This window comes from Chlamydotis macqueenii, chromosome 5 (genome assembly GCF_036417535.1).
Source record: "Chlamydotis macqueenii isolate bChlMac1 chromosome 5, bChlMac1.mat, whole genome shotgun sequence".
Classification (NCBI taxonomy): domain Eukaryota; kingdom Metazoa; phylum Chordata; class Aves; order Otidiformes; family Otididae; genus Chlamydotis; species Chlamydotis macqueenii.
Genome location: NC_141560.1, coordinates 43,782,250 through 43,794,657, shown reverse-complemented (window position 1 = coordinate 43,794,657; position 12,408 = coordinate 43,782,250). Strand labels below are relative to the sequence as shown.

Sequence of the window (12,408 nt, the reverse complement as noted above, 5' to 3'; positions counted from 1 at the left end):
TACCTGTCCTTAAGACTACCCTCCTCCAAAGGGATACAGTGGTATGTAAACCTTGTTTTGATCTATTTGCAGATAGAAGTATGTGAAGAGAAAGCTGCTGCTGTCCTTCCAGCATCTTGTATCCAGCAGTTGGACAGTGGTAACTGGAAAGAGAGGCTTGCCTGCATGGAGGAGTTTCAGAAGGTATGTTTTCAGCAGCTCACAAGAATAGAGGCAGGTAGGGAAAGAGAAAATAAAGCAATAATGTATCTTGCTTTTTAGGCCTCATAACTCTTTAAAAGAGTTACCAGTAGTAGTGATATGTCAGTCCTTCAGATGAATTAAACAATACTTGCAAAAGACCAGTGGCTTGTGTGGTTTAAATTGACCCTTATTTCACAGTAGTGGAGTAAGTAGTTTAATGTAGATAGTTACGCTGTTGTAAAAAATATTTGTATGTGGATTGAGGATGCGTCGAGGTCTTTTTAAAACACTGAGCTTAATCAACAGCATTTAAAACACATAAAGCTTAATCTCAAAGATAACTAGGTTTAACCAAAAAGTTTTGCAATGACTGTGCAAAAACAGTTGCAAGTAATCTGTGCTAATTGCATGTTAGGCAGCAATTGATTATAGTACTAAAATTTCAGTTGGCAAATAGCTCATGTTTGAAGCCTTATACAATACCAGCAGTCTTCACAGCTGGTGGTGAGTGCTTCATGTAGTCACAAACAAAAAAAAGCATCATGTGTCACTCAGATGTGAAGCCTGGCTTTCTTCCCATGGTATCTGTCATAAGACCTTTGAGAGTTCACATCCAAAAAGGCATCAGCTGTAGATGTACAAATAGTTCATACTGATACACCATTACAGTTGCAACTGAGTTTTAGTATTTTAGTGGAAAAAGTGACTAATTAAAATTATGAAATGGTGATGGGCTGCACTGACATGCTGCTGCAGAAGCCAGCTTTATTCAAGTGTGAAGATGTTAGAGTTTCAGAGAAATGGATAAGCCTAACAACAAGTAAAAGCAGTAATTTAGGTTACATTCAGGCTTAATCTGTGCTGTGTAGTCAGCATTCCAATGTGAAAGTTGCACAGAATATTTATTCTTAAAGGCAGCTTGGCCCTTTTTTTAAGTCAAGTCTTAAATTCCCAGGGCTGGAATTGGCTAATAGTGGTTTTAAAGGATACTTGTTAAAGGACACACGAAGCATAGCAATATGAATGATGTAGTTGAAATGTTGGCTCAGTACCTGTAAAAGTGGATCTTGTAGTAAGGTTCTTCAGGTAAATTTTCTTATGCTGGGAGTTTCTGCAACTTAATTCAATAGTAAGAAAATATTTACAGGACAGTTGAGGTAACTTCTGTTTGTATTGTGAGTTTTGTATCACTTGTGACCCACTGGCTAACTTAATGTTTATCCTTTAGGCTGTTGAGCTTATGGAGAGAAGTGAAATGCCTTGTCAAGCTCTAGTAAGAATGCTGGCCAAGAAACCTGGTTGGAAGGAAACAAATTTTCAGGTAATACATTATTGTTCAGTAACTAACTGTCTATTTTTGTTACTTAATGTAAGCTGTGTTTCCAACTAAAATGCTGTAGGTGCATATGTCATTGACAGTCCTAGCACCGTGACCACAGTTGTCTGTAGTCAGTGAGCATATAAACTCTGAAATTAGATTTTATTTCTGCTGATGGTTGAGACTTAGAGACAACATTTGAAGATACCTAGATGTACATGTATGTGTATACATGTGCAGATATGTATATGCATGTGTATATATAAATTCTAAAAGTAGATAACGGTTGCCCAGTACTGTTGATTGTGTATGTGTATATTCATATAGATATGAAAATATGTATTTCTGTGTATACGCACAAACCGTATGTATACAAATGTGTGTATATAAAGTATATTTGTGTACACAAACATTGTGTTTGTATGAACTCAAACACTCGTATATTTGAATGTATATATACATTTGTGTGTATGTGTACATGTTTTATGTATATGTTTGTGTTTACCCACAAACCCATATTTTTTTAATATATCTATAAATACACAGACTAAAAAATCTGGTCTAAAATACACGAAAATGTGAGTAACTTCCTTGCTGTTATGGACGTTCCAGGTGATGCAGATGAAACTGCATATAGTTGCATTGGTTGCACAGAAAGGAAACTTCTCCAAAACTTCAGCCCAGGTTGTGCTGGATGGTCTTGTAGACAAAGTTGGTGATGTGAAATGTGGGAGTAATGCGAAAGAAGCTATGACAGCAATAGCTGAGGCTTGTCAGTTGCCGTGGACTGCTGAGCAGGTGAGTGAGCAGCAAAGGTATTATTTCTGATTTTAATTACTGAAATATTATGTGATATGTTCTTTCAGTCTGAGGAGTAAATTCTAAATCTTTGTGGGTTTTTTTTTTGGTTGTTTTTTTTTCCCCCTCTATTACCTTGTGAGCAAACAAATAACTTTCAGGCATTTCCTGAGGCAGAAGTTAAATACAAGTTCCTCCAAAAGAGGAAATAACGGGTAGTAAATCAGTATTCTCCTGAAATGCCGCCAAAGCAGGTACACATCTGTAACAGAGGTATCTCTTTAAGTACTTCAGGAACTTCTGGTTCACTTCAGTTACAATCATATTCTACTACAGTGACACAACAAGTTTTTCCTCCTATATTACCCCAGCTGTTTTTGTTTACTTGCAGTGCCCTGTGTTTTTTGCAGATGTCTTCACTCCTTTTTTACAGTGCTTTGTCACCTGGCTTGCCAGTGAAAATTTACACTTAATTCTCTTTTCTTCCAGGTTGTGGCTATGGCTTTCTCTCAAAAGAATCCTAAAAACCAGTCAGAAACTTTGAACTGGCTTTCAAATGCAATTAAAGAGTTTGGCTTTTCTGGGTATGTCTCTTAAGTAAATTGCTAAGAGAAACTTGAACTCAAATATTTCTGATCTAGGACTAAGAATCTGTTCTTTGTCTAATTGGTCTGAAGAGAGTCGCTGCAAGGGCATTTGAACTCTTGTTCCATAAACTCTGATGCTAGTTCTGTCAGGTGCTTTTCTAGCTCTACATGTGTAAATGAAAGTATCTGGCATTACTAATAGGATGGGATAGTATTACATTACTAGATGCTTTATTCATCACTTGGCCTTCTCGAAAGAGCATTTTCTTAAACCCTTTATGCTATAGGAGCGAGCTGGGCAAGGGGCTGTGGTATTGCATGTCTGTTGTTCCTATTCTACTTGGATACACCTGCGCCAATGTGGATCACTGTATTTTTATAGTTTAAAGAAACAAAACCTGACAGCTTGCAGAAGAGTACATACCAGCATGCTTATTACTTGGGAGAGATTTTGAGGCTGGTTACAGAATGAAGTTTTAGCCAACAAAATAGCCATCATTGCATCTGGTGCTCTGAGGGTAAGAAATGGATTCTCAGTCAGAACCGCAGATAGCCTTCCTTAATTTTTAATCAGCAATCTCTTCACTGAGTTATAGTCAAGCATATGTAATATGGCTTGCTCCTGAGAACAACATTTCTAAGCAGTGAAGACTTGAAATATTAATTTATTTGACTACTTGGGCAGCTACTATGGCCTGTCCAAGTTGCTTCACAACTATTAGATAGTAACATTGATTAGGTCTGGGAAGTAAAGTCTCTCCTTCAGCAAATTCCCCAAAAAGTCTATGTTTCCAGTAGGGTAATCTCTGTGTAGATATGACACTAGAATGGTGTTTGAGGCTGCACAAAGGAAGTTTCCGTGATTGCCTGTTTTCTCTTCTGTTGAATTCAGTGGTGGTATAGAAGATTTTTGTAATCTAAAGCTTCCTTTCTTTCTCTTATAAATTTCTTTTTGACATTTCTGCCTTTTTCTGGAAGATCCTGACAGGGGCTAACAAAAATAACCCACTCACCTTTATTTTGTAGCCATATATGTAAGTGCTTAAAACGATTCTAGACTCATCCCTTAGGATTTCAGTCCTGACAATCATGTGGGTCATGTAGTTTAAGAAACTTTTCAGCTGTAATAACAGCAGTCTTTGATATAAATTATCTTATGTTTACTGTATTGATTTTCATAGTAGATTTTCAAACTTATCTCTTTTAGTAGTTATTTAAATAGCTACCATCTCCACTGTACCTGTGATACTATTTTATAAATGCAAATGTCTTCTGCTTGTAAGTTGTACGAATCTGTTCTCAGCGCTTTTTTTTTTTTTCTTTAGCATATTGTGATGATCTTGTTTCTTGTTGGTGCTTCCTGTGTTTTATTTTACTTATGGGGGGTATCTTTTTCCTGCAGACTGAATGTCAAAGCTTTCATCAGTAATGTGAAGACAGCTCTTGCTGCAACTAACCCAGTGAGTAAACTTAGAATTTTAGTCCAGAATTGTTATTGCTCTTTAATTTGAAGACTGAGTGCTTTTATCCTCTTTCTGGCAGGCTGTAAGGACTTCTGCTATTACCTTGCTGGGAGTCATGTATCTCTATGTGGGACCTCCTTTGCGAATGTTTTTTGAGGATGAGAAGCCAGCCCTTCTCTCCCAGATAGATGCAGAATTTGAAAAGGTATGAAGTGTAGCTCTATTACTACTGAGCATCACTAAAACTACTTGGAAACTTCAGTAGCTGGAATCTGTAGTAATACTGTGATCTAACCTGTGTTTTTGTAAGTGAACCAGATTTTTTAAGACAGCTCACCAACGTGGCTCCAACCTCATTATGTTTAAACTATGTCAATAGTCAGTTTTTTCATTATGAACTTCAAAAGTTTCTGGGTTTGTTTGAGTAGCTTAATGTTTTAGAAGTCTGTTGGCCTGAGAAAATGCATTCATATCATGCAAGCGCTTCTATTTTTCATGTCAAATAAAAAACTGTACAATAGCTGTTTCTAACTTGTGTTGCTTGCAGATGCAAGGGCAGACAGCACCAGCCCCAACTCGTGGCATTTCCAGACACACTGTGGGAGGTGGGGATGATGGTGAGGAAGAGGAACAGGAGGATGTTGGGAATGATGTTGTGGATCTCTTGCCAAGAGCAGATATTAGGTAGGTTTGGATTCTACAACCTGAAGACATACTTTCACTACAATTCAAAACTTTGTGTTTATAAACACTTTCTGAGCAGAAATCTGTGGTGTTCAGCACTCAAATACCAAAAGATACATAACAAAGAAAATTTACTTTTTACCTTTTTGTTTCTCTTACAGTGATAAGATCACAGCTGAACTAGTGTCCAAGATTGGGGACAAAAACTGGAAGATCAGAAAGGAAGGTCTAGATGAAGTGACAAGCATAATAAATGATGCTAAGTTCATACAACCAAACATAGGAGAACTTCCAGCTGCTTTGAAGAGTCGTCTCAATGACTCCAATAAAATCTTGGTAAGTTATAAAATCCTGTTTCAGCTGTTTCAAGCTTAGAACTTGAGGCAAACTATGATTTCTGAACCTTGCTTATTGCTGAGTCTGTTAGAATGTCATGAAATCAATAGCTGGAAAACAGTGAACTGTCTATTTCTAGATCATATATTTGCCTATTTTTATAGATATTTGTGTTTGCTTTGTATTTTAAAAAAGCCTTCAAAACAGGGAAAATCTATCTACTATCTTTACTCTGAATATAATGTAAGGGAACCTAAAAAAAACTAACCAACAAAAAGTTTGAATCCGCTTAAGACAAAAAGGAAGTGTCCCTTGTTTGAAAATATTTTTGGTTGAACTTTAATTTACTCAGATAAATTATTTCTGTATTCTATCTGTGTGATGAATTTGAAGTCTGGAATAGATATCACTGAGTAGACATTCTAAAGTAAAAGCTTAGGCCTACAGCAGTGTTACTTTTCCCATATGACTTGGAGTTCTGTGTACTTGGTTGTAACAGTGTCTTGTTTAAAGCCTTTCTGTTTATGTGCAGGTGCAACAAACACTAAGCATTCTTCAGCAGCTAGCAACAGCAATGGGCCCCAATATCAAACAGCATGTGAAAAATTTGGGTATTCCTGTCATTACAGTCCTAGGAGACAGTAAGGTAGGACACTCATCAAGATACCTTTCCTTTTCTGCTGCTCAGCCTGAGAGTAACTGTTGCTGTTTGGACTTGCTTTTGAGAGGTAGATGGTAGTTACAAATTTTTTGAAAGGTTCTTGCCTACTTGTTATCCAAATATGAATATGTGCCTGAATACATATTCTGGCTGAGATGTATTCTGCTGCTTGTAAATAAACCTAGTCATTGTCATAATTCAGCTTTTAAATTAAATGTAGTGATTGTATGCATATTTCTAATTCTGAAAATATACTACTTTAGATGCTAATCAGGTTTGCTTGGTACAGTTGCTTGTAGAGCTTTTGTTCTTTTAGCATATCAGTGTGGATTCCGGTGTACACTGGAATGTTGTCTTTGTGTCACTGTGTAGGAGACCTTTGAACTGTATGTAGAAATTTTTTCCTAATATCCGATCTAAATCCATCTCCCTCAGAATAGAGGGAGATGGATTTAGATCGGATATTAGGAAAAAAAATTTTACAATAAGTATGGTGGAACACTGGCACAGGTTGCCCAGAGAGGTGGTGGAGGCCCCATCCCTGGAAACGTTCAAGGCCAGGCTGGATGGGGCTCTGAGCAACCTGATCTGGTTGGGAATGTCCCTGCATCTTGCAGGGGGTTGGACTAGATGACCTTTAAAGGTCCCTTCCAACTCAAACTGTTCTATGATTCTATGAAATAGGACACTCACAACTGACACTGAAGCTTGTATAATGTCAGTATCAAGCTTGTTGAGATGCTGTGTCAAAATCAAAGCTAAGACCACAAGAAAGAGCTATTTGAAGCAATGGGGGAAGGACACTTGGGAAGATGCCAATGCCCCGTGCCAGAAGTCACAGGCAGTTATCAGAGGTGACATACTTCAGGTGTCTGTATTCCGAATGTGAGTAGGAAAAAGAGCAAAACTGGATCTATGTCCCAAGCAATGGAAAGACTAGGACTGGTCCTAGGGCTAGATAAAAACTTATTATTTTCTCATTAAGAGTCTTAAAGAACTGATGATTAAGTTGAATTCTTTTATTAACCAATTATCTTGAGGAAACAGCAAGCTCCTTTCAGTTCCACGTACATGGTTTAAGGATAAGACTGACTGATATTAACTTGTACTGTTACTAAAATGCATAATACTGGTGTTACATGTAAGTGTTGTAATACTGACAGAGGATTGTATGCTTATTTAAACATTGTTACAGTAGTAACTTCTTTGATGTACTACAAAATTCACCCAGCTTATCTAATTGCTGGGGTTTTTGAAGATGAGGGTCCTTTCTGGGCTCTCCTTCAAAATGTTGATAGTGGACCCACTGAGCAGTTGAGGAAAATCAACAGCTTGTAGCATGAGCAAAGACTAAGTTTTGGGTGATGGGAACCGAAGTCTCATCAGAGAGGCTGATGAGCATCTATTAACCTGCAGCGTATGATTTGTTTCTTTTCTTCAACGAGATAAAGATGGGACAAGTTATTTGCAAGGGTGCTAACTTTTTGTTTAGATACATGCCTGGATGTTACCTTTGCATTTAAAATTGACTTATACTAGAGCTAAATTAGTCTGTTAACGTTATCAGCTTGCCTCAGAAATTCAGCCTACAAGAGAGTCATGTCTATACTGATGATGTTTTAAAGAATGATGGCTCTTAAGTATTCCATCTGACTTCTTGTAACTTCACATAGCTGCTTCAAAAAAGGTGCTGTACTGAATTTTGCTTGGAAAAAAAAACGACTAAAGATTGAAGTTGGTAGGAGTTAGAGAGTTCCCCTGTTCCTGACTTGACTTTTGCTCATATGTGTCCTGAGTAAGAGAGCATTAATAACAGGCTCCATAACACACTTGCCTTGATTTATGACTGTGCCAATCTATATGAAGCATTACATAAATCATTAACCTCATTCCTTAGCTTGTTTGAGAGTTGAGACTCCCAAAATTCTCCTCAATGAATGGCAGCAGATACAAAGTGCTTTTAAAGATATCCTTTCTTCCTCTGTATTAAACTTAGTTTTTTAAAATTATAGTAGATAAATTTAGTGTCTGATTTGGTGATTTCGGCAGCTGATACCATCACTAAAACTAAATTCTTCTGAATCTTAGGCTTCTCAAGCAGTGAATAAAAATAGTTATTTTGAAACCTGTGATGTTGAAGCTTTTTGCTTTCATGGGAAGGATGAATCTATTGTCTATTCTGTTGTAATCTTCTGACCCCACTTTAGGACTATTCTTCTTAAATCTTGTTCTTGCTGCAGAATAATGTTCGTGCTGCTGCACTAGCAACTGTGAACGCCTGGGCTGAACAAACGGGCATGAAAGAGTGGTTGGAAGGGGAAGACCTGTCTGAGGAGCTCAAAAAAGAAAATCCTTTCCTAAGACAAGAGGTAGGTTTCTCTTAAGTAAACTTCTCCTTATGTGTATCTAATCAAAATAACCTTACCTGCTATGGACTATGGTTATCTACGCAGACTGAAATGACACAATGCTACTATTACATGAGTAAACAAGTAGCTGTATCTTCATACTGACATTAAATTGTTAAACCTCAAAAGGCTAATAACGAGCTTTCTTCCTGCATGATAGCTGTCACTCAGACTTCAGTACGTCCGAAATGAAACTTTTGTCTACTTTGATCAGTATTTTAAGAGCTATTGTGTTTTCCTTCAAATTAACCACATGGTAATGAAGATCAGAAGTGAAGTGAAGGCATTAATATGTTTGAAGTTGATAAAAGTGCAGCTGAAATCTGATCTTACTTTTAAAAGGAAGAAACAGCCTGTGCAGTCTTCAGAGCCCAGGCTCCAACTTCTAAGATAGCTGTCTGTTAACATACTGTACCTAATTTAAAAAATTTTTTAATTGCTGACAGAACAGTTGATGTTGGTTGAGAATATTTGTCTGAACAAAGATTGGGATGGGATTTTTTTCCTGCTTACATAGAAATATGTGAAGGACTACTATTCAGGCTCTCGTGGCCTGACAGAGCACTTTGAGTGCTGATTAAAAAACTCTTGTTTTAAAACTTCATTTCAGCTTCTTGGTTGGTTGGCTGAAAAGTTACCTACCCTGCGTTCTGTTCCTTCTGATCTACTCTTGTGTGTGCCTCACCTCTACTCTTGCCTCGAAGATCGTAATGGAGATGTGCGTAAAAAGGCACAGGATGCCCTGCCATTCTTTATGATGCATCTTGGTTTTGAGAAGATGGCAAAAGCCACCAGCAAGCTGAAGGTATCTGTTGCTAAGATTAGATAATATGACCTTGAATGAGTGGATATTAACAAGTCACACTCATAATCTCATGATATGCTGTCTCGAATCATGTAAGCTTGTCTGCATTGAATATTTTCAGAGGGCCTGAAAATAGCGTCAGGAGGCTGAGTTAGTCTTTCTGAAGTAGAGTGAGCTCTATGGCTGCCACAGATTTATCACTTCAGGAGCTTGACATTTATTCACTCTGCTTTTCTTCTGAAAAAATCTACTTGCGGATAGCTTCCATGCTAGTTACTGTCCAACTGTATGCCTTTGAAGACAAGCTTTAAGATGGCCTCTAGCAATTTGGTGTATCTTATGGACTGTTGAGTGCTGAATCACTATTAGGGCACTCCATTAATGTCATAGGGCTGCTCACCTGGAACAGATTGCTGGTTCACATGTTTCCCATAGGTCTAGCAGAGAAACTTAATGGAAATCTGTTTTATCTTAGAATGAGAAATATGTGAAAACATTGATGTTTTAAGATAAGCATGCTGGAAGATGCTAAGCAGAGAATAGCTTGTTTCAAACTACTGTTATTTTCCTTGTCTGTGGCATGTGTTAGTAACCAGTATCGCTAATCTTTCCAAATTTATCACTTCTTTTTTTCCTTTTCTATTCTCTAGCCAACTTCCAAAGACCAGGTACTGGCCATGCTTGAGAAAGCCAAAGCCAACATGCCAGCCAAACCAGCTCCTCCTGCTAAAACATCTTCCAGAGTGGTAGGGGGAGCAGCTCCAAACAAATTCCAACCTGCATCAGGTAACCTCTCTTATGTTCTGGGAAATTACTGAGAAAAGGGTGAATTTCGAAGCTATTTGATATGCCAGAGGAAGAAGCATACTTAGCAGGAGGAAAGGAATTCAGCATAGTTAGGGTTACACATAGCTGTGTGATCTACTGACTTCTGTCTGCAGTTCTGGTCTTACTTGCAGTTGAGTCAGCTTCCAATGTAGGAGGGTTTTTCCTTTCCACGCAATCTGTCAGCTCCCCTTTGAAAATACCTGCTTGGTGTTTAAGCTAAAACCCAGGGACTAGCAGGGTTTTATTTTTTTGTAATGCTAATCTGATTTTAACGTAACACTTCTTAATGTTTTCACATTAATTTTTATCTGGACTGTTTCCTCAATATAGTTCACTGTGGGGCTACCAGAATGCTTGTGCTGACACAAAAGAGGGTAACGGGATTAAGGGACAAGTGGTTTGAAGACAGTCCTGCCTTATCTCTCTGCTGGGCCTAGTCTGCATGTTCAAACTGGGTGCAACTACGGCTCTAGACATTAGCCTGCACGGTGTATGTGTGTGTACATTTTTAAATTGTTTTGATAATGACAAATTTGCTAACATTCTGATCTTAATTATGAAAAATTTGTATGCGAACTTGGAATTTAAGGAATTCCTTATATTCATCAAAAATCCTCAGACATCTGTGTGATGTGTATAGCATCCTTGAACAGTTTTTCTTCTATGCTAAGAATGGAGAACTGTGCTGACCTAAAATGGGCTTACTGGTAGTTTGAAATGGTCTACTGTTTCTCCAGCACTTGCTGAAGATTCAGGGTCCAGTACCATGGAATCCAAGCCGGATCCCAAAAAAGCTAAAGCAGGAGGGGCGTCCTCTAAAGCTAAGGTATGTAGATTTCACTTCATATAAAATCAGTTATTTGGAGTTAATAGCTATTGTTTGTTAATGTATTATAGGTAGAAGAATATAGCCCTTGCTAGAGACTGCTTTTACTGAGAATCTTTGCCATCTGAAATGGCAAGTGTTCCCATGTGACTGACTTAACCAATACTTTATTCATTACCTATTTAATTCTTAGTCTTTGTTGTCAAAAATGCAGTCTTGTGAGCAGCTCAGTCCATGTTGTAAATCTACTTGGCCTCCTTGATTTTTGTGCTGTTGAGAATTCATTTTTACCTTTGTATTTCCAATGTTATACTTTGAACGGTAATTTTGAACCCATGTATCAAAAGAAATTAATCTCTTCTTTACAGTATGAAGGGTAAAATATTCTCAATTCACAAGTGCAAAAAGAAGGAAGATGCTTAAATGTATAATAATAATCTCAACTGGTTACACTTGAATTTGTGGTTAGGTTTTTTCTATTGTTTTGTGTTACAGTAATTGTTTTTGCTCTTAACTTTAAAATTTGTCCTGTGTATATAACTAAAAAAAAAAAAGAAACCCCAAATTGTTATACAGTCCCACTGCCTCTGTCTAAAGTACTGCTGTAACAAGAACAGTTGGTGTACGTCCAAATTCATGACAGGAATAAGTGAAATAAACCTTGAAGGATGTTGTAGATTTACCGAAGTCAATGTATTCTTCTGTCAAAACTCTGATGCTAGAGTTAATGCCTTTGCTGTGAATACATTAAAAGGTTTGGAATGGTAACTCTTAAGAGTAAATAGCTGTCTAACAACAAAGCCTTTTCTGTGGCTTGTTTACAGCAGTCAGATGTTAATAGCAGTATGTCCAAGGGCAATGCCAGCCTGTCCAAAGCTAATACAAGCCTCACCAAAGGCAGTACCAGTCTGACAAAAAGCAAATCTATCAAACAGGTACCACACTGGGTTTTAGGGATGTGTGTGGATGACTAGCACACTGGTTGAGAGTGATGTGTCATATTTCACAGGGTACTACTGTGCACACTTGTCATGGGGTATTGCTTTCACAGCAGCAGAGCACATACTTCTAAAATTCTAATTGACATTATTCTTCCAGCTTCTCTCTGGCTCTTTTACACATAGGCAGCATGAGGTTGGCTGGTATCTAACGCTTGCAATTGCTGGAACTGACACATGTGTCTTGTGTTGCCTGTTAATACCTTGCTTTTTTCAGGGTGTACAGGGGAAGAAAGTGATAAGCAAGCCGAATTTGAAGGAAGATGATGATAAATCAGGTCCTATTTTTATCATAGTCCCAAATGGGAAAGAACAGAGGATGAAAGATGAAAAAGGTCTAAAGGTGAGAAAAATCTGAATATATTCAAAAGTTTTGAAGGAGTGCAATTTTAATGCATTCTTTTGGTTTTTAATTTAGAATTAAACATGCTGTGGCATGAAATTCCTAGTCTCTGTCCATCCCTTGGATTGATTACCTAGTTCTTCAGTTTACTTTCACAGGCCAATATCTGG

The 12,408-nt window shown here is 37.6% G+C and overlaps 1 protein-coding gene across 3 annotated transcripts in view; it reads left to right on the top strand.

Annotated features, from left to right (window-relative positions):
- Window positions 1-12,408, top strand: part of CKAP5 (cytoskeleton associated protein 5) — a 55,293-nt gene that overhangs the window by 25,853 nt on the left and 17,032 nt on the right. For 2 of the 3 annotated variants that reach the window (XM_086749518.1, XM_086749517.1), the window contains exons 15-29: window positions 73-183; window positions 1,412-1,504; window positions 2,114-2,299; window positions 2,789-2,883; window positions 4,289-4,346; window positions 4,429-4,554; window positions 4,897-5,033; window positions 5,195-5,369; window positions 5,902-6,015; window positions 8,271-8,399; window positions 9,049-9,243; window positions 9,894-10,029; window positions 10,809-10,897; window positions 11,722-11,832; window positions 12,113-12,238. In XM_086749518.1, coding sequence (XP_086605644.1) covers window positions 73-183; window positions 1,412-1,504; window positions 2,114-2,299; window positions 2,789-2,883; window positions 4,289-4,346; window positions 4,429-4,554; window positions 4,897-5,033; window positions 5,195-5,369; window positions 5,902-6,015; window positions 8,271-8,399; window positions 9,049-9,243; window positions 9,894-10,029; window positions 10,809-10,897; window positions 11,722-11,832; window positions 12,113-12,238 — 1,881 coding nt within the window. The remainder of the gene's footprint in view (window positions 1-72; window positions 184-1,411; window positions 1,505-2,113; window positions 2,300-2,788; window positions 2,884-4,288; window positions 4,347-4,428; window positions 4,555-4,896; window positions 5,034-5,194; window positions 5,370-5,901; window positions 6,016-8,270; window positions 8,400-9,048; window positions 9,244-9,893; window positions 10,030-10,808; window positions 10,898-11,721; window positions 11,833-12,112; window positions 12,239-12,408) is intronic. The other variant, XM_086749519.1, reaches the window with a different exon arrangement.